The sequence below is a fragment of the Rhinatrema bivittatum genome, chromosome 1 (genome assembly GCF_901001135.1).
Source record: "Rhinatrema bivittatum chromosome 1, aRhiBiv1.1, whole genome shotgun sequence".
Lineage (NCBI taxonomy): Eukaryota > Metazoa > Chordata > Amphibia > Gymnophiona > Rhinatrematidae > Rhinatrema > Rhinatrema bivittatum.
The window spans coordinates 62373521-62395974 of NC_042615.1; the positions used below are offsets into that span (position 1 = coordinate 62373521).

At 43.8% G+C, this 22454-nt stretch overlaps 1 protein-coding gene across 1 annotated transcript in view; it reads right to left on the reverse strand.

Moving 5' to 3' along the window:
* DCHS2 (dachsous cadherin-related 2) overlaps nucleotides 1–22454 on the reverse strand; it is a 243486-nt gene that overhangs the window by 85193 nt on the left and 135839 nt on the right. Inside the window, exons 3-5 of the mRNA XM_029611289.1 lie at nucleotides 21859–22090; nucleotides 15780–16016; nucleotides 12151–13155 (exon numbers count right to left, since the gene is read on the reverse strand). Of these exons, the coding sequence (XP_029467149.1) occupies nucleotides 12151–13155; nucleotides 15780–16016; nucleotides 21859–22090 (1474 nt within the window). The remainder of the gene's footprint in view (nucleotides 1–12150; nucleotides 13156–15779; nucleotides 16017–21858; nucleotides 22091–22454) is intronic.

A 22454-nucleotide genomic window follows, 5' to 3' on the forward strand; every position in this document is an offset into this window, starting at 1 on the left:
ATTTGTGGCCCTTGGTGATTGGAGATTCCCCATCCAGAATTAATGATGAATGTCTGATGTCTAACAAAAAAAGTTCAATGAACCATAAACCATAAGAGCTAGAGTCAAATGCTTGGTCACCCGAGCCCTGAGATGGAGAATTTCAAGTTTCTAAACAACTAATAATTTTTTTTCTATATAATTCATTGATTCTTTTTTTTTGCCAGCAACTGGTGGCCAAATTGTCTTTGCTTCTATCACAGATAGCAAGTGTTGCTTACCTATAACAGGTGTTCTCACAGGACAGCAGGATGTTAGTCCTCACATATGGGTGACATCACAGAATGGAGCCCAATCACAGAACACTTTTGTCAAAGGTTTCTAGAACTTTGACTGGCACCTACTGGGCATGCCCAGCATGGCACTAACCCTGCAGCCAGCAGGGATCCCCCTTCAGTCTTGTTTAAAAGCTCCAGGAAGTGCCAAAAAATAAAATAAGAAACGTAACGAGCCCAGCACCGCAGGGTGGTGGGCCAGTTTCGTGAGGACTAACATCCTGCTGTCCTGTGAGAACACCTGTTACAGGTAAGTAACACTTGCTTTCTCACAGGACAAGCAGGATGGTAGTCCTCACATATGGGTGAGTACCAAGCTGAGGATGTCCGAATATGCACCAAATGTACCCAGTTGTGCAAAGATACTAGGACTGGGGTGGAATTTGGCGGAGGGCATCCTGAACCCTAACGGGCAGGCCGATGGGTGTTGGTACGTCAAGTTGTTAATAGGTTGTGCAAGACAGACTGGCCGAAGATGGAATCTTGTCTTCCGGCCTTGTCTAAGCAATAATGGGCTGTAATGGTATGGAGAGAACTCCAGATGGCAGCCCTGCAAATGTCAGGAAGCGGCACCGAGCGTAGGTGTGCTACTGAAGTCGCCATGGCCCTCACAGAGTGTGCATTGACACAGTCTTGAAGTGGAATGCCTGCTTGCTGATAGCAAAAGGATATGCAGTCCGCTAACCAGGAGGAGAGAGTCTGCTTACCTACAGGCTGCCCCAATTTGGTGGAATGGAAAGAGACAAACAATTGAGTGCTTTTCCTGTGGGCAGCTGTACGGTCTAGGTAGAATGCTAGAGCCCGTTTACAGTCAAGGGTATGCAGAGCCTGCTCTCCTGGATTGGAATGGGGCCTGGGAAAAAAGGTAGGTAGTATAATGGATTGATTGAGATGAAATTCCGATACTACTTTAGGTAAGAACTTAGGGTGAGTGCAGAGTACTGCCCGGTCCTGCAGAAGTTTAGTGTAAGGCAGATAGGTAACTAGAGCCTGTAACTCACTAACTCTGCGAGCAGAAGTGATTGCCAAAAGGAAAATCACTTTCCATGTGAGATAACGAAGATCAAAGGATTGGAGAGGCTCGAATGGTGGTTTCATGAGCCGACCCAAAACCAGGTTGAGGTCCCAAGAAAAGGCCAGAGGGCGTAGTGGAGGCTTGAGGTGAAGCAAGCCCTTCAGAAAACGTGTTACGAGGGGCTGTACTGAAATAGGAATTTTCCCGATACCTTTATGGAAGGCGGCTACTGCACTGACATGCATTCTGATGGAGGAAGTTTTTAGACTATCTCTAAGAAATTTCATGGTGGGACAGGTAAAGGGGTCAAGGGATTGAGAAGAGCACCATGACTGAAACCTGTTCCATTTGTAAAGGTAGGATTTTCTTGTGGAAGGCTTCCGTGAAGCAATCAGGACACGGGAAACTGGTTCCGAAAGGTTAAGTGGCTGCAGAATTAACCTTTCAACATCCAGGCCGTCAGGGACAAGGCTTGAAGATTGGGGTGGCATAGGCACCCGTCGTACTGAGTGATCAGAAGCGGGTCCTTTCCCAAGGGAATGTGCCTGCGAATGGAGAGATCCTGAAGTATTGGAAACCACATTTGGCGTGGCCAATGAGGTGCTACCAGGATCATGGTTCCCTTGTCCTGACATAAGTTCACGAGAGTCTTCGAAAGAAGCGGAAGTGGAGGGAATGCATATAGGAGACCGGTTGCCCATGAGAGGGAGAACGCATCTCTTGGCTGAGAGTGTTGGCTGCGAGTGAGAGAGCAAAAGTTCTCTACTTCTGCTTGTTTCTGCTTGTTCAACTGCTCTCCAAGCCAGGATCCAGGGCTTGGATTGAGATTTCTCCTGCACCCAGCCCTCCATTGGACCCTCTCCTCCTCCTCCACCTCGTGGCTGTTAACCCCTCCCCCAGCTGGAATACGTCACAGAAACTAAAAGAATGTGCTTTTAAATCTCCCTCTCACACAGGCGTCGCGCGCCTAAGGAGCGCGACAAAGGAGCTTGCCCCTTGTCGTGCCCCTTAGCGTTGCCCCCTCTACAATCCATTACAAATAGCCTATTTTGCTCCTTTCCCTAACCTGCTTTCCTACTTCCCCCTCCCTATCTTCACCCATACCATTCCTATTAAAACTCCGTATCTTTAAACATCTCAGTGCATTACTTGCAATATGCTAAACAACCCCATTCCCATACTCAAATATAACTATCGGCCATACACAGACACACTCATGAAACCTCAACAAATGAACAGACACCTCATCCCAATCATGCTCACACCAATCACACAATTCTTAGGTCTCACGACTCTAGCTATCATGCTGTTTAATGCGCAATCCATCACAAAAAAACCCAATATACTCCATGATATACTCACTGATGATAAGCCAGATATTTGCACCATAACTGAGACCTGGCTAAAGGAAACTGATACCGTCCTACTTAATCAATTACCAAATGACACCTATGACATCTACTCAATCCCAAGACCTAAAAAAAAAAGGAGTTGGGTTACTACTCATCTGCAATTCTTTTTTTTGCAGCAACGTCACATCCTGTGCAAATTGCCCCAAAATTTGAGATTGGGTTATTTAAATCTCCTCACCTGCAGATCTGTCTAGTGTATATTCCCCCTGGCATTCTTTCAAAAAATCCTCCCATAATTGAATTTAGTGCCCAGAATATTGAAATTGACAAACCTGCCATCATCTTAGAAGATTTCAATATACATGTTGACTCCCTCCCACTAACAAATGCCTGTGAAACCTATCATCCCTCAAAGCTATTGGTTTCACACAGATTGTCACTGACCCTACTCATCAAAATGGTCATACCCTAGGATCTGATTTTCATTAACAAACCCATCTCCTCGAGTGACCCTATTAGCACTGCTGTTCCATGGTCAGATCACCACCTCCTACACACTACCCTCACCCTTAAACGAAACACCTCACCCCAACTCCCAGAACCTAAAACTATACAGATCCGCAAATTATGTTCTATCGATGAACTCACTGCTGCACTCAACAAAGAACTTCATAATCTTGAACTAAATGACATCAACTCAGCAATCACATCATGGTACTCTATCACTGGGAACATTGCCAACGACCTTTGCCCCTTTCGCACTAAAAAAATTGGCCACTCCAAATCTTCACTTAAACCTTGGTACACCCCTGAACTGACAGCTCTAAAATGCACCCTCAGGAAATTAGAAAAAGATTGGCGTAATAACCCCTCCCTCACAAAAAGAAATACTTACAGAGCAACCCTACGTATATATCGTGAGCAAACCCTAAACGCAAAAAAAAATTACCATGCAAAAAAAATACATGACCTGCAATTTAATGCAAATGCTCTCTTCACATATGTAACACAAATGACTAAAACCAATACCACTCCCACCTGTAATAAAGATGCCCAAGCCAAAAGTAAGAACTTAGCTAAATATTTTCATGAGAAAATAGTTAAAATCATGGCACGGTTCCCTGGTAATAATCCCCTGACCGGAACCATCCCACATGATTCCTTTGTTTATTTAGTTATTTATTTATTTGAAAAGTTTTATATACCGTTATTCGGTAAAGTCATCATAATGGTTTACATAGTGAATAATTTTTTCATGGAAGATTTGAGATATTATAACATGGTGAACATTACAGTAATAAACTAACATAACAATTCTAGGAAATAATAGAAGGTGGATGAGGAGGGAAGTCTGTTAGATTGTAGATTATAGTCATGAGTTCATTTGAGAGTTGGTATGAGCAGATGATTGGGGGTCCGTGAAGAATTTACGAAACAGTAAAGTTTTTAGGTCTTTTTTGAAGGTTTTTATGTTGAGTTGAGTTCTCAGGTCTTCAGGTAGAGTGTTCCAAAGATTGGGGGAGGCGATGGAGAATGCTCTCTCTCTTGTTGATGTTAGATGAGCATCTTTGATGGTGGGGATTAATAAGTAGTTTGAGTTATTGGATCGTAGGTTTCTTGAGGAGCTTTGAAGAGTTATGTTAAGGGTGTTTAGTCCTTGATGATCATTGTTAAGAATTTTGTGGATGATAGTCATGGATTTGTATGCGATTCATGCAGTAATAGGGAGCCAGTGAAGAGAGGACAAAATGGGCGTAACATGGTCATTTCTTTTTGTACCAGTTAGGACTCTAGCAGCGGAGTTCTGAAGTATTTGGAGTGGTTTGAGGGAAGAGAAGGGTAATCCTATTAGTAGGGAGTTACAATAGTCGAAGGTGGAGAAGATAAGAAGTTGAAGGACGGTTCTGAAATCATCAGTGTTGAGGAATGGTTTTAAATGTCTTAGGGTTAGGAGTCTGTGGTATCCTTCTTTGGTTTTATTTGATATGTGGTTCTTAAATGACAGATCTTTGTCAATCTTTGCTATATTTAATGCCTTCGAACCCACCACGTCCCTAGAGATTCAAAATACCATTAAAAAAATGAAACCCCTCACACATCCAAGTGACACTATACCCACCAAATATCTTCTCTCCATACCTGAAATCATAGCACCCCCAATTGCTAAAATTATCAATTGCTCATTAGCTACCGGAGCAATCCCTAATATGCTTAAACAAGCTATCATCAGACCTGTTCTAAAAAAGCCCAAAGCTGATACCGCTGACCTAACCAATTACCGACCTATTTCCAAACTTCCCTTCATAGCGAAAATCTTGAAAAAATTGTAAACACCCAGCTCACTGAACACCTAGAAAAATTTAAAATTCTTTCACCATTGTAACATGGTTTTTGAAAATTTATGAGCACTGAAACTCTGCTCATCTCTCTAATCAACATCATACTTACTGGATTCGACAAAGGTCAATCCTTCCTACTAGCCATGCTTGACATTTCCATGGCCTTCGATACTATTAATCACAACATTCTCATTACACGGCTCAAGGAAATCGGCATAGCTAACACACCACTGCAATGGTTTGAAACCTTCCTACAAGGACGGCAATACAAAGTCAATTTCGAAAACCATGAATCGCAACCATACGATATAAATCACGGAGTACCACAAGGATCTGCCCTCTCCTCTACTCTCTTTAATATTTATATTCTCCCTCTTTGTCACCTATTTACAGAACATGGCCTTATGTACTTCATCTATGCAGATGACGTACAAATTGTTATCCCCATCACTGACTCCCTTAATGATGCTCTTAAAACATGGGATACTGCCCTCACCGCCATTAGTAACCTCCTTACTAGCATCAATCTGGCTATTAACCCTGATAAAACAGAACTTACGGTCATTCCCCACAGAATCACAAAAACACAATTGCTGCCACTCACACATCACTCACTCCTCCTGACATCACTAACACTGTTAAAAACCTTGGAGTCACATTAGACAACCACCTTAACTTTAAAAACCATATCAACAACACCATTAAAGATGGGTTCTTCAAACTACACACTCTAAAAAAAAATTAAGACCATTACTCTACCAACATGATTTCCGTACTGTACTCCAATCCCTCATTTTCTCGAAAGTTGATTATTGTAATGCCCTTCTTCTAGGCCTACCCAAAACTACCATCCTACCACTACAAATGCTTCAAAATGCTGCAGCACGCATACTCACCAACACCAGAAAATCTTAACATATTACTCCCATACTCAGAGATCTGCACTGGCTCCCCATTGCGCAGAGAATCATGTTCAAAACCTTATCTCTAATACACAAGACCCTACACAATGAAAACATGACATGGTTCAATAATGATCTTTACTTCCACAAACACTCCAGAACCCCTAGAACACAACATGCAGCCACCCTACACACCCCCACACTTAAAACCACCACTCTTGAGTCGACTAGGAAGCGTGCGATAACCATAGCCGGGCCGAGCTGCTGGAACAAAATGACACCGGAGCCACGGCAAGAAACATGCCCAATAAAATTTAAGCAAAAACTGAAAACATGGCTTTTCCTACAAGCTTATACTTAACTTTACGCTCTCCTTTCTCTCTTACTCCTACAGCCTTGCCCACTAACTTACTTAAGTGTACATCCCCGTTCTCTCTCACCACACCTATCGCCTTATTGGCAACTACTCATATCTATTGTATTTCAATTGGACATAAGACTTCTATCCTATTTCTTTCTCTCAGGCCCAGCTTCTCTCTTTTGCAATTGTGTTTTATAAAACTCATTCTATTTATTTACAGACATAAGTTCAGCGAGAATTTGCTATGTACCACTATTTGATTTTTCCCTTCCATTGTTTCCACTGTTACCCCTCCTCCCCCCCCGGTTAAATAAGTTTATTGTAAAGCACTGTTGCATATTTTCGTTAACAAGTTTATAGTAAAGTTTATTGATTATTGTAAATGTTTATTGTAAAGCATATTTTCGTTGCATATCTTCGTTAACAAGTTTATTGTAAAGTTTATTGATTATTGTAAATGTTTATTGTAAAGCACTGTTGCATATGTTTGTTCTAGTTCGCACAGCTGCAATGTTTCTGTTATCTGTGAACCGATGTGAGATTACTAAACAAATGTCGGTATATAAAAACTGCAAATAAATAAAAATAAATAAATAAAATAAATCTATATGAGGGTAACCCCATTGTTGGAAGATCGAGTTCGCCACTGAGGGGTTGAGAGACCACTCGTGCGGCTGAAATCTGCGACTCAGCTTGTCTGCCAACACATTGTCCACTCCCGGCAAGTAGGTGGCCCTGAGGTACATAGAGTAAGAGAGGGCCTCCGCCCATATCTGTGCAGCTTCCTAACACAGAAGGTAGGAGCCCGTCCCTCCCTGTTTGTTGATGTACCACATGGCCACCTGGTTGTCAGTTTGAATCAGGATGATTCAGAGTGGATAGGCGATCCTGAAATACTCTGAGAGCATATCTGATTGCTCGAAGTTCCAGGAAATTTATTTGGTGTTTGGCTTCCTCTGGAGACCAAGATCCTTTTGTCTGCAGTTCGGTCACATGGGCTCCCCAGTTGAGGTTGGAAGCATCGGTGGTGAGAATTATTTGAGGGTCCGGAGCCTGGAAAGGCAAGTCTTAGCATAGATTGATGTGATTTTTCCACCAAGCTAGAGACTGACAGAGTGAGTCGGTAACGTGGACAATGGTCGACAGGGGCTGAATGGATTGAGTCCATTGTGACCTTAGAGTCCACTGCATGACTCTCATGGCCAAGCGGGCCATTGGGGTAACCTGAACTGAGAACGCCATATGTCCCAGCAGGATGAGGAAGTGGCGTGCAGTCGTGCGGTGCTGCGACTGTAGCTGGTGTGCGAGAGAGACGAGAGAGCTCGCTGTCGAGGCAGAAAAGCTTTTGCTTGCAAGGTGTCCAAGTCTGCCCCTATGAATGATAAAGTTTGAGATGGGACTAAGTAGGATTTGTCGAGGTTGATAAGAAATCCTAGCGAAATCAGAGTATGTAGAGTAAGATGTAGGGACGACAGAGCAGTTTGCTGAGTGGGAGCCCTGATCAACCAATCGTCTAGATAGGGGTAGACATGAACACCTTGAGTCCTGAGGAAGGCTGCAACTACTACGAGGCATTTTGTGAAGAGCCGTGGTGCAGACGAGAGGCCGAATGGAAGCACTCGATATTGATAGTGCTTGGGGCCTACCAGAAATCTCAGGTACCTGCGATGAGATGGAGTTATTGCAATATATGTGTATGCGTCCTGGAGGTCTAGAGAGCAGAGCCAGTCTCCTCTTTGCAAAAGAGGAATAAGAGAACCCAAGGTTACCATTTTGAACTTTTCTCGATGGAGGTACTTGTTAAGGGCATGTAGGTTCAGAATTGGATGAACGCCTCCCGATTTTTTGGGGATTAGAAAGTACCTGGAATAAAACCCTAGGCCATGCTGAGAGTAGGATACTGGTTCTATTACTTTGGCCTGGAGGAGGAGGGAGACCTCCTGTTCCAGGAGGATGGAGTGGTCGTATGTTCTCCACTTCTGTAGAGGTGGGGAGTCCGGTGGAATGGAGAGAAAGTTCAGATAATAACCTTGAGCGATTATCGCCAGGACCCACTGGTCTGAAGTGATTGAGTGCCACCTGTTGTTGAAATGGCACAATCGACCTCCCACTGGTATATGTAGCAGTGGAAGTTGGCTGCTGCTCCTTATGCAGGAGTCAATAACCGGAAGCAGGGCCCAGCTGAGGAGCTGCTTGAAGCTTTTGTTTTCTTAGTTGACGAGACTGGGTTTTTTGGAAAGGTCTCGTAGAATGAGTTCTAGATGGTGGTGGGTAGGATTTCTTCGGATGGAAGAATGACTTCTTATTTATTTATTTATGAACTTTTGATATACCGACATTCGTAGAACACATCACGCCAGTTTACAATTAACTCAAAGAAAGGAAAGTTACATTGAACAGGGAGTGGGGAGAAGGGAGCAGGCAAGAAGTGAAGAAGAGGAGGAAGACTTCTTAGTGTCCTTTCAAAGAGGCTGTTTTGAGGAATACTCAGAAGGCATCAGAGAGAGTTGTCTCAGGGTCTCATGATGGTCCTTGAGTTCCGCCACCATCCATTGAATCTGCTCGCCAAACAGATTTTCTCCTACACAGGGCAGGTCGGATAATCTGTCCTGTATTTCAGGGCGAAGGTCCGAAGACTTGAGCCAGGCCGATCTTCTTGCCGAAATAGCAGCTGCAGATACTCTGGTAGCAATATCAAAGATATCGTAAGATGATCTTATCTCATGCTTGCCTGCCTCAAAGCCCTTGTTCACTAGGGTTTGAAGTTGATCTTGGAACTGTTGAGGCAGGGAGTCTGTCAATTCTTGTATCTGCTTAAATAAGACCCTGTTGTATTGGGTCATATAGAACTGATAAGAGGCAATTCGGGAGATGAGCATTGAGCCCTGGAAGACACGGCGACCAATGGCATCTAGAAATTTCTGCTCCTTGCCTGGGGGAAAGGAAGAGTGGGGTTTCGATCTCCTTGCCCTCTTTTGGGCTGATTCTACAACCACAGATTGGTGATCCAACTGAGGTTTTTGAAAACCTGGGGCTGACTTACCAAATAAGTGGTATCAGCCTTCCTGTTGACTGGAGCAATAGAGCCAGGGTGTTCCCAATTCTTCTTGAGGAGATCCAGAAGAACCTGGTGAATAGGGATGGGGGTGATTTCCTTGGAAACATCCAGGAATTGCAATAGCTCCATCATTTGATGCCTGTCATCTTGTTCGGTCTGCAATTGGAAGGGAACCAATTCAGACATCTCCTTCACAAAATTTATGAAGGAAAGGTCCTCTGGAGGAAAACGCTTCCTGCTCTCAGTAGGAGAAGGTGGTGAAGGCAAGTCATTGGTGTCTGGTGAAGAATCATCAGTCCAGGTATCATCGTGATCAGCACCTGCCCCTCTAGGAACCAGAGGGGGACGGGGCGGAATTCCTGAAGGCCCAGGTCTAGGCTCTGAAGGAACCGAAGGAAAAACTGGAGGCACCGATGAAGGCATCGAAGGCACCAGTGCAGGCATCGAGGGCATCAATGGATGGATCGGTGGAGTCGGACGCATCGGCATCAATGGTTCAGGCATCGGTAAGACTCCCGAAGGAGGTGTGTCTCCTCCTGATGACAAAGTAAGCGGGGAAGGCACCGGAGCCATCGGTGACCCGGGATCCATCGGTGGAAAAGCAGCAAGAAGCGTTTCCATCCTCGAGAGCAGCAGGGTCAATGCTGCCGGAATCGGGTCGGTGGTCGGCTCCATGATCGGCGCCGGTGTCGGAGGAACTTGTAGTCGATGCATCGCCTTTTTGATGGCCTCCTGAACCATCCGGTCCAGTTCTTCACGGAGACCTGGAGCAATCAGCCCTCGGCTCTGGAAGGGGAGAAGGAGGCAGAGGCATAGCCGGAGGGACCACCGTTAAAGGCAGAGTCATGGCTCCCGATACCCATCCAGGTGAGCGTTGCCTCGATGACCCGGTCGCAGAAAAGGTCGGTGCCTTTTGTGAACAGGGTTTCTTCGATGGCGGCTCGGACAATGGCGAGGTCGATGATTTCGCTCCCTCGATGATCCAAGACTTCCGATGTCGATGGCAATGTCTGTCTCTATGATCCCCTCGGTCCTGAGGGGGAGTAGAGGGAGTTGGAGACCGAGAAGTCAATGCCGGCTGGTCACCGGCCGATGGTCAATACTGGCACGAAGTGGACGGTGCCGGTTCTGACGACATCGATGCAATAGACAGCGATGGGGTTTGAGCATGGAAGAGAAGTTCCATCTTCTCCATTCTGGCCTTGTGACCTTTTGGTGTCATTAGGGCACATTTGGTGCAGGTCAAGACATCGTGCTCACATCCGAGACACATTACACAGACCTTATGAGGGTCTGTTATGGACATGGTGCGGTTACAATCCGGAGGCCTGGCCTTGGCCTTGAAATATTTAAGCCGCAGTACGGTCGACAGCCAGTAGGCCGCGAGAGCCAAACTCGATGGGAATCAACCGAAAATGGGTAAAAAACTTACCGGAGTACCGCGGCTTGAAAAAGTTGAAGGAGGGACCCCTGTGGGGTAAGAAAGTTTTTAGTAATTCCGTGAGGAAAATTCCTGTCAGGAATCTCTGCGGAGCTCCTTAACCGCGTGGCTACTGCTGTGTGGAAAAAAGAAGACTGAAGGGGGACCCCTGCTGGCTGCAGGGTTAGTGCCATGCTGGGCATGCCCAGTAGGTGCCAGTCAAAGTTCTAGAAACTTTGACAAAAGTGTTCCGTGATTGCGCTCCATTCTGTGATGTCACCCATATGTGAGGACTACCATCCTACTTGTCCTGTGAGAACTATTTGCACCCTAGTATCTTTCGTCCAGCTTCTCACCTATCCCAGGTCTGGCCTCTGCTGCTCTAGGGCTGAATATGTTAACACCCCTCCTTCAGCCTAGGGGTGTCAAAACAGCAATCAAGCTCCACAAACTTGCATGGGTTTCAGGATATCCCTAAAGTACAGGCATGAAATATATATGTATAAACTACAAGTGCAAGAAAATAAATCTTGTGTATATTCCTGAAGGATATCCTGAAAACCAGATCATTTTGTACTCCGTGGACTGCAGTTTGATACCTCTGCTCCATTTGTAGTGCGACAAACAGCACAAAAACTGAAACTTGTGAAACAACCACCTAAAAGTTATGGAAAGGACAAAAACAAATGGAAAACAAGTATAAAATAATTACACTAATATAAAGTTCCAACTAAATAAAGTGTGGTAATGCTATGTCTGATCATGATAAATGAATCATAGTCTGTGATCATTGACATTATTATGTAGCTTGAGAAATTCAGTACATCAATAGAAACAAATACCCAGTAAGCCATATATATACTAGGGTGCAATCACTAGTCGCCATTATTCTCACCTGATCCAATGGTCTTTTATCCTCTCGAACGATGGACTCTGGTACTTCCAAGTTAAAGCACCTTAAGCTTTAACCCATATTCTTTATTGTATTATGTTACAATTACTTCCTGCCTTTACCTTCTTCCAGCTATTTAAGCTTCCAAGTTTGACTCCTTGTTAAATGTAACTTTGCCTTATTCACCTCTATTGTTAATTACTTTAGTTATTGCTTCAGTTATACCCTTGTTCTATGTAAACCGATCCGATATGGTTATTACTATGAAGGTTGGTATAAAAAAGTGTTAAATAAATAAATATATATATATATATATATATTTTATGAAGGTGTAAATGTTATTGGAGCATGATGATGATCCTGTATTATATAGTAAAGATAGATCAATATGAAACACTTCATATTCATGATTCTGTAAAATGAGACAAATAAATAGATAATTAAATAAAGGAAGGAAAGAAAAACCACCACCACCAAGAAATCCAAACTTGCTTTACCTGTTTTGGCATTTATTTTAAAATATTTTCCATCAGACAGGAGAAAATATGACAGCTGTCCATTTCTTCCAGAGTCCCTGTCGAATGCAGTCACAGTACCAACCACACCTTGAGGCTCAGAGCTTTCCTCAACATGGAAGAAATAAAGCTTGTGTGTGAATGTAGGTGAGTTGTCATTTTCATCCAAGACATTCACAGTTACTGAGGTGGTCCCATTCTGTCCTGTGCTGCTTGCACGCACTCTAACATGATACATCTGCATAGCCTCATAGTCCAGAGGCCTCCGGAGAAAAATCCAGCCAGTATGAGGGTAGATTCCAAACACTGCAGAATCTACACCAGGCTCTAGTGAGTACACTATATTGGAAGTTTTGTTCTGTGGCCCCATCAGATGAGCCTGCACTTGAAGGATTCCAGTATTCAATGAAAACGATTCACTGATTTCTATCTCATGCATTAAATTAACAAAAGTCAAAGCACTGCTGACCTTTAGCTTCTCAACAGCAACAGTCAACTTAAAAACAGAACTTAGGGGTGGATTCCCACCATCCTCAGCCATTATCTGCAAGATATGCTCATCTTCTGTGTTTGTAGACAGAGTCCCATTCAGACTCACCACTCCAAGGTTCGGATCAATGACAAACATCTTCTGCATCTTATTTGCAATAGTGTACCTAACCATGCCATTCAATCCACTGTCCCTGTCTTCAGCATGAACGATGTATAAAGATGTGCCTGGCAAGGTGCTTTGAGATATGTTTATCTTCTCAAATCCTGCCAGAAACACCGGTGGGTTGTCATTGATATCAGACACTGTTATGTTGACTTGGGTTGTACTGAACACAGGGGAGCTACCCAACTGAGCCTGAATTATGAGTATTACAAGGGGCTGAGTTTCATGATCCAGCCGTTTTTTGGTCCTGATGATGCCAAACTGGGAGTCTATGGTGAAACTGCCATATGAATCACCAGAGGAAATTCTGTAGGACACAGACTCTAATGAATCTGTGAAGAAAGATGAAAGAAATTGGTTAAAAATGCACAGAAATTTTTAAGCATTTCATGCACAGGTGTCTGTATTTTATCTGAATTAAGCTCACTAATTTATATCCATTTAAGCTTACCTCACAAAAAGACTTTCAAAAATAACTCCTCTCTGTTGCCACCAAAAATGTTTATCTTTATTTCTATGGCACAAATGTTACCAACAAAAAAATCCAAAAGTGAAGGGCTGAAAATGCAATAATGCAATCACAAAATAGCTGTCCTCTATTCCAGCGATGCTCAACTAATGTGTCAGGACACACCAGGGTGTCACCAAGCACCGGCAAGTGAGTTACTGCTTCCTGGTATCCCAATGACCTGGTTATGCTTTCCTCCCTCTCCTTCATCGCACATATTTTTCTACTAACACTGCTGCTGTTCTGTCCGGGCAGGTACGGCAACAGCGTTAGTGGAAGCTGGCAACATCAGCGGAATGGCCCTTTCTTCTTCCCACCCCCACAGCCCGGAACAGGAAGTGATGTACAATGGGGCACATGAGAAGAAGAGAAGACCATGCTGCATAAAGTACTGGCAGCAGCATGGACCCGGACCAAAATAAAGCGCATCCAGTGATTAGCGATAGGAGAAAGAACAGAGTTAGCTCCCACAGCTGATGAGATTCTTCATTCTCAGACCGCAGGGACTGGAGAAGGAGGCTACTGCACCTGCAATTTGTGCTGGGGAGGAGGGGGTGTCATGAATGAGAGCAAGCCAGAAGGAGAGACAGCATGTGTGTGTGATTGAGAGCTTATAAATAAGAGAGCGTGTTTGTGCAAGTGTGATTGACAGTATGTGTCTAAGTGAGAGAGCATGTGTGTGACTGAGCAGAGACTGGCCAGGGAGGTGACTGATTGTGTGAGGGAGACAGACTAGTCATGGAGGTGATTGGTGTGTGAGGGAGAGAGAAAGATTGGTCAGGAAGACAACTAGTGTGTGTGTGTGTGTGTGTGTGTGAAGGGCAGAAACTAATCAGAGAGGTGACTGGTATGTATGAAGAAGAAAGACTGGTCATGAAAGTGACTGGTGAGCGAGAAAGAGACTGGTCGGGGAGGTCACTGAAGTGTAAGAGACAGAGACTGGTCGTGAAGTCTAATTGGTGTGTGTATGCGTGTGACTGGTTGTGGGCCCTAAGGAAGAGGAACGGAAGGACAGAGCTTCAGCAACCCCTGCCGCTTCTGCTGTGTGTTTTTGGCCTGCAAGGGAAAGGAGTAGGAGTTGTTGAAGAGGGTAAGTAAAAGCGGATTTTTTAGTTTATTTTTCTCGATTTACTGCCAATTTAATTATTGGGTATTATGTGATGTGACTGCTGTTTTGAAATATTTTATAGTAGTTTGGACAATTTTTAGTAATTTTTATGGGTTTTTAATTGTTGAATGTTATTTTGTTCATCAACTGTTTTGAATCATTTATTAGTTTAGTTTTACAATTATTTCTATGTGGAAATCTATATCCTCTTTGTTTGTTCTGTTTTCCTAACAGGGGATATATTAGTGTTTAGGGCCTAGTTTAAATAGTGCTGCCTTTTCATAGGAAGGTTGTTACTGTTTGAGTGCATTCCATAATGCATGTGTAATTTTGTGCGGATTAGTTTTTATTGTAGATGCTGGGTCTATGTTAGGTGCCATATTTCTCTTTCCATTTCTCCAGGTTTGCACTGCAGGCAGATTGGCTTTTTTGGGTTGCCATTCCAGTATGTCTCCATATTTATAATTTGTGGTCTTTCTGTACTTGGTGAAGGTCGGTTTTGTGTGTGTGACCAAGGTGAGGTATTTTACTAGCATGTAGGCATTTGTATCAATCTTATTTGTTGTGTTTTCTCAATAGAACATTCATTGGTGGTAAATTACTGTCTTTTCATAAGTAGGGCTATTGTGCCTGGTAGTAGAGGAAGTTTGTTTTGCTTTTATTGAGATGTCACCAGAAAATCTTTTTTATATGGTGAGTTGTACGGGTAATGCCCTAGTTCTGCTCTGCACCCATTGTTGGAAGTTGAGGGGGTTCCTGTGGATGCAGAATGTATGTTTACATTTAGCCCCATGATAGTCATGTATTCAGTGTATCACACATGTGAGAACCATCTGTCAGGTGTGTCCCAACAGAAAAAAGGTAGAGAACCACTGCTCTAATCAATCAATTCTATGTATCAACAAAGCAGGTCCCACCAGCAAATAAATAGAAAATTAAAGGGAACTGCCATCACACCAGGAGGTGGAGATGCCAAACTTTATGGCACCATTGAAGTCCTCACATTTAACATATGCTCCCTTGTACTTTTCTAACATCTTGGTGAGAGCAAACAAATGAAAAAAGTTTTAAATAATTGTGATGAAAAACATGTTTCTGTGTAGCATTCAAATTTCTAATGCTGACAATGCACTGTCAACAATATGTGAGTCAGTTCATACAACATTCTCTTACTAGGAACCCAGAGGGTTCTGTACATTTATATTTTACTTACCTTGCCAATGTCCCTTCAATTAACACATGACATACTAAATAAAGGCAAGCTTCATATGTGCTTTTTTAAAAAATAACATTCAGAGAGAATATAAGATCAAGCACACATCAGTATTGATATCACTTACCCAGAGGTCCTCTGGCCTTCACTGTGCCCACGGGACTGTGTTCAAGAACATCTTCAGCAACAACTAAAAAATAACGGGACCTCTCAAATACAGCAGGGGCCATGACTGTCTTGAGAATGTTTATCGTGACTGCAGCATTGACAACTGATGCAAGACCACCTCTGTCCTGAGCATAAACGGACAAGGAGATACTGGAAGATCCCAAGTGACTGAGTGAAGATATCAAATAAATAATTCCTAGAAGATAGAACAGCAAAATGAACAGTGTAAAGGGAGACTAAAACTGCATTTTCTAAGTTCAGTGATCCTAATTACAAAGAAACTGGTGACACTATTGATGAAAATAGTCCCCAAAGAACTGAAGGCACCTTGCTTTTTATAATGTGGAAAATACTTATAGGTAAAGACATACACTGAATTTGTCTATAAAAGAAATAAAGAGGGAAAAATCACTAGGACAAAGGTAGCAGGAATCAAAATGTGTTCAAGTTAATTCATAGAAGGAGGGAAACAATTTTTAGAACTCTACCAGCTACACAAAAGCATACTAATCCCTTTGATGGTTACATACTCAAAGGTACCTGCTTTTTAGATTTAGTGTCCTCCTGAATAAAACAAACAAAAAATATTTTTGAAAATAAACTTGCTCTCTTAGTAAAGCAAAATTGCTTACCTGTAATAGATGTTATCCCAGGACAGCAGGATGTAGTCCTCACATATGGGTGATGTCACTGGACGGAGCCCTATCACGGAAAACTTTCTGTCAAAGTTTCTAGAATCTTTTGACTGGCACACTGAGCCCACTGAGCATGCCCAGCATGCCATGATCCCTCGAGCCACAGGGGTCTCCCCTTCAGTCTCGTTTGTAGCAATAAGCGTTAGCAAAAATAAAATAATAAAACATTTCGGACCCAACTCTGCGGGGTGGCAGGTGGGTTTCATGAGGACTACATCCTGCTGTCCTGGGATAACACCTATTACAGGTAAGCAATTTTGCTTTATCTCAGGCAAGCAGGATGATAATCCTCACATATGCATGATTAGCAAGCTACAGGCTGAGTCATCTTTGTTGTGGACCAACAGCGTACAACTTGTGCAACGGCACAACTGGTGTACTGTTGGAAAAGATGAGGCAGCCTGAAATCACAGACGGTTGGATGTGGAAGGAGTTGGGATTATACTGGAAATAAATTCTTTAAGACAGATTGTCCATAGGCTGAATCTTGTCGCCCTTCTTTGTCCAAGCAGTAGTGTGCTGCAAAGGTGTGAAGAGAACTCCATGTTGCAGCTTTACAAATCTCAGCAATTGGTACTGAACAATAGTGTGCTATTGAGGTTGAGATTGCTCTTACCTAGTGCGCCTTTACTCGTCCTTGGAAAGGAAGGCCTGCTTTTTCATAACAGAACTCTATACAGTCTGCTAGCCAGTTGGAGAGAGTTTGCTTGCCCACTGCTTAAACTGGATTGCTTTTCTCAAAAGAAACAAAGAGCTGGGTGGATTTTCTATGGATTGCTGTGCGGTCTAGATAATATCCAAGTGCACGTTTACAGTCTAAAGTGTGCAAAACCCTCTCCCCTTGGTGAGAGTGAGGTCTTGGAAAGAAAGTGGGCAAGACTATGGACTGATTCAAGTGGAAATCAGTAACTACCTTGGGAAGGAATTTAGGGTGAGTACGGAGTACCACTTGGTCATGTAGGAACCTGGTATAGGGTGAGTATATGACAAGTGCTTGCAACTCACTAACCCTTCGAGCAGATGTAATAGCTATTAGGAAGAGAACTTTCCATGTAAGAAATTTAACATCGCATGAAAGCATGGGCTCAAAGGGAGAAAGCATGAGCCTTTCTAGTATTACATTAAGGTCCGATTCTGTGACTGGTGGCCGTAACGGGGGTTTAAGTTGAATTAAACCTCTCTTAAACCTAGTTACAAGGGGTTGCGCTGATATCGGGGCATCCTCTTCTCCCCTATGGTAAGCTGAGATAGCACTAAGGTGAACCCTTACTGATGAAGTCTGTAGACAAGAGTCTGAAAGGTGCCAGAGATAGTCTAGTAAAGATGATGTGGGGCAGGAAAAAGGATCAATACTTTTCTGCGTGCACCACTTAATAAAATCTTTTCCACTTACGATAGGATTTTCGTGTGGAAGGTTTTCATGAAGCTACAAGCACTTGAGACATTTGTTGAAAGATTGAGTGGTTGTAGGATCAAGCTTTCAACATCCAGGCTGTGAGGGATAGGGATTGAAGGTTGGGATGGTGCAACCTGCCCTGATCCTGAGTTATGAGAGTGGGTTCTGTGCCCAGGCGAATTGGGTCTCTGATCGAGAGGTCGAGTAGTATGGAGAACCATACTTGTCGAGGCCAATACAGGGCTATGAGTATCATTGACCCTTTGTCCTGTTGTAGCTTCACTAGAGTTTTGGTTATGAGCAGTATCGGGGGATACGCGAATAGAAGACCTGAGTTTCAGGAGCGAGCAAAGGCGTCCTTGGCTAACTGGTTTCTCTGTTTGTGGAGTGAGCAGAACTTGTTCACTTTGTGATTCAGCTCGGATGCAAAGAGGTCCATAGTTGGTTGACCCCAAAGGTGGAATATCTGGGTCGCTACTAAAGGATCCAGAGACCACTCGTGGGGTTGGAATTGGTGACTGAGGTGGTCTGCAACTACGTTGTGTATGCCTGCCAGATAAGTGGCCCGGAGAATGCATCAGGGCCCAGTCCCAAATCTGTGCGACTTCCTGGCAAAAGAGATACGAGACCGTACCTCCCTGTTTGTTGTGGTACCACATGGCAACTGTGTTGTCTGTTTGTATGAGAACAGTCTTGGTGAAAGGCAGTCCTTGAACGCATAAAGAGAATAACGTATAGCTCGAAGCTCTAGGAAGTTGATTTGAAAGCTTGCTTCGAGTTTTGTCCAAGTACCTTGAGTCTGAAGATTTTCTACATGTGTTCCCCAACCTAAGGTGGATGCATCTGTAGTTAGGGTGACTTGTGGAACTGGTTGCTGGAAAAGTTGTCCTATGCGCAGGTTGTTCATGTTTGTCCACCAGAGGAGAGATGAACATACGTGGTGGGTTATGTTTAATGGAGATGACAGTGGTTGAATGGCTTGGAGCCACTGTGATCTAAATGTCCATTGTGTCATTCTCATGGTTAATTGGGCCAGGGGAGTGACATGGACTGTGGAAGCCATGTGGCCTAACACAGTAAGGAACTGATGGGCTGTAGCCCTTTGTTTTGTGCGCAGCGATGTCGCTAGCCTGGAGAGCTTTCCTTGCGTAAATGGGCCGCTGCCACCGCTAGGCACTCTGTGACTACTCGGGGTGCCGAAGCCAGTCCAAATGGCAGAACCCGGTACTCGAAGTGTTGACAACCCACCAGGAAGCATAGGTACTTGCAGTGAGGGGGAAAATTTGGAATGTGAGCGTAAGCATCTTGAAGATCCAGAGAACAGAGCCAATCTCCTGTTTGAAGAAGAGGAAGCATGGTGCCTAAGGATACCATTCGGAATTTTTCCTTTTGCAGAAATTTGATGAGATTTCGGAGGTCTAAGATAGGTCGTAGTCCTCCTGTTTTCTTTTGAATGAGAAAATAGCGGGAGAAGAATCCTCTGCCCTGCTGAGTTCGGGGAACTTGTTCCACGGCCCTGGCTCTCAGCAGGGTGGACAATTCTGTATGCAGAAGAGTGGTATGAGCTGTGTGCATCCAAAGAGATTTTGGAGGAGAGTCTTTTGGCTGTGTGAGAAAATCCAGATGGTATCCATGTGCTATGATGGACAGAACCTATTGATCTGTGGCTATGGCTGACCAGGTAGGTAGAAATCTGGAAACCCGGCCACCGACTGACAAGTTTGGATTCGGGTTTGTGGAGAGGCTACTGTTTCCTGGAATCACTTCATAAACCAGATGCCTGGCCTATCGGGGGGGGGGGGGGGGGGGGGGCTGAAGTCCGGATGTTTTATTTTGTCTTGATTGACCTCTTTGAGATGGTCTGGATGTTCTATCTACCACGAGAAGGAGGCGGGTAGTATCTACGTGGCCTGTAGAAAGGTTTTCTTGTATCCTTTCTAGAGGGGCGTCTTATGGAAGATGGAGTTTCCGCTGGTATGAATGATAGTTGACGTAACGTCTCACTGTGATCTTTTAACTGTGCCACTGCTGCCTGCACCTTGTCACCAAACAGGTTGTCACCTGTGCAGGGTAATCTGCCAATTTTTCCTGAACCTCAGGCCTGAGATCGGAAGCTTTAAGCCATGCCCATCTACGAGCACTGATACCAGTTGCTGCCATTCTAGAGGAGGTTTCAAATGAATCATAGGCAGCCCTGACCTCATGCTTTCCAGCTTCTAGACCCTTGTGAAAGATGGAATTGAAAGAGTCCTGGTATTGTTGTGGAAGAGTTTCTGAGAAGACTAACATCTGCTTCCACAAGTTCCGCTGGTAATGTGTCATATAAAGCTGATATGAGGCAATACGAGATAACAAGAGGGAACCCTGGAACATCTTGCAACCTAAGGTGTCTAGGAATTTTTGTTCCTTTCCAGGAGGCGTGGAAAAATGTGGTTTAATTCTTTTTTACCTTTTCTGTGCAGACTCCACCATCACCAACTGATGTAGGAGCTGCGGCTTTTGAAATCCAGGGATGTGCTGTACTAAATAAGTGGCATCTGTATGTTCCCGTGGACTCCTAGGGCACGTTGCCTACGCTTAAGTACATGTCATGGCGGGAAACTCGGGGGTGTCCCTACCGCATGAAGTCAATACCTCCGGGTATGTAAGCTTCCGCTACGCTACCTACGTTGAGTTAGCAAGGACTTCGGTTTAGCTACTCTGACCGCTCTAAGCTGCTTAGACGTCTCTCTACCCTCCGGAGAATTTTGCTCCTGTCGAAGCTCTAGGCACCGGCCCCTCGGGGACCTCTCGCTTCCAACAACCCTTTGGGGTTTTTACTAACTAGACAACCACTCCTCGGGGGTCTCTCTCTATTTATTTCAGGATCTTCTGCACTATCTGGTACTCGCTCCTCGAGGGCCTATCAGTCCAGTCTATCCTGCACCACGGACCTTCGGTCCCACCATCTCCATTGCCAGGAAGACGCCCGTACTACACTCCTATGAGTACCTCTACGATCCAGTTCTCCAACTCCACCCACCAGGCTCAGCTATTCCCGCATTGCAGGTTCCTATCTACCTTGAACATCTGGGAGAGACTTCTACATCTGAGACTGTCTGAGCATACTGGCATCTTGCTGGACTTCAGTGCCTTTCCTTCCTGCCTCATACCATCTATCTACAGCAGTACAATAAAGCTTTCCACCTACAAGTGTCTGCTCTCTGAGTTTAGCCTATCGCTGTGGCTCCCCACGAAGTCCCTCCCCATGGTAGGAGTCATCTCCACTGCGACTAAGGGTCCACACAATACCACAAACACAACACCTTGTGGGTCTCCTCTTCTTGGCCACCAGTGGAATGGGGTCTACCAGCGGCCTCACGGGACACCTCTTCTTCTGCCATCCCCCCAGGTGTGCCGCCTTGTGAAATTGCATGGTGTGCACACCCAGTAGCATCAGGCCTAACTAGCTTAAACTGGCCTAGCAGGTGGCATGCTACTGCTGTATGAATGCAATGGTATGCCACCTGCTAGGCCAGTTCACTCTGTGTATGCCTAGAGACAAAAAGGGTCAGACAGACAGGACAAAAAGCACTCTTTTTTTCTCTCTCAGAAAAGAACACCTAAAATTAAAAAAAAAACACCATTTAAGCTTAAGTCATAATTTATGCTTTTCTAAAGGAAAACTCATCTCTGCATCTTACTTATTGTATGCTGACCCGCTGCAATTTAATACATTCTCCAACAAGTTCATCAACATCCTTCAGAGCATCCACATTTTGAGTAGTTATCTTTATCCTGGGTTTGACTATAATGAATTTTGCCAGTTAGAAAATCATGACCCTATGCAATATGGGTTGCTGTATAAAAAAGACACACTTAGTGCAATGGTTCATGCCAGTATATAACACAATGACTCAGTTGTACACAAGAGAAAAATACAATTTATGATATATCTTGAACTCTACCTGTGGATGAGTCAATGGTAAACAGAGAAGAATATTCTCCTGCCAAGAGCTCATATGTCACATCACCGTAGATCCCAGAGTCCCGATCTGAAGCAATAACATTCAGAAGTTCCGTTCCTGGCTGCGTGTGACTACTGATGCTTGTCACATACATTGCTGGGTCAAAAACGGGATGATTATCATTAATATCTTCTATCTCAATGCGAACAAAAGCCTGCGCACTAAGCCCACCCTGTTGAAAAATGAAACACAAAATGAAAACTGCTCAAATTATAGGTAAGTGCTACAGAGCTCAGACAAAATGTTGCATGAAGAAACAGCATGATATCCTGTGAATTAAGAATTTAAAATAAATCACAAATTATTAATATATACATGAAATGGATGTATGAGCATGTAATCAACAAATCTACTGCAAAAAACAAAAAATAAATAAATAAAGAGTTTTAGGAGAATTATCTCCTGCACTGAATTACTTTGAGGGGCCAAATTTCAGTATGTTAGAATCAATATTGTTAAAAAGAAGGACCACTGAATGTATATAAAATGAAACTACTGAGACATGAAATTATAGATAATACTTATATAAACTGTCT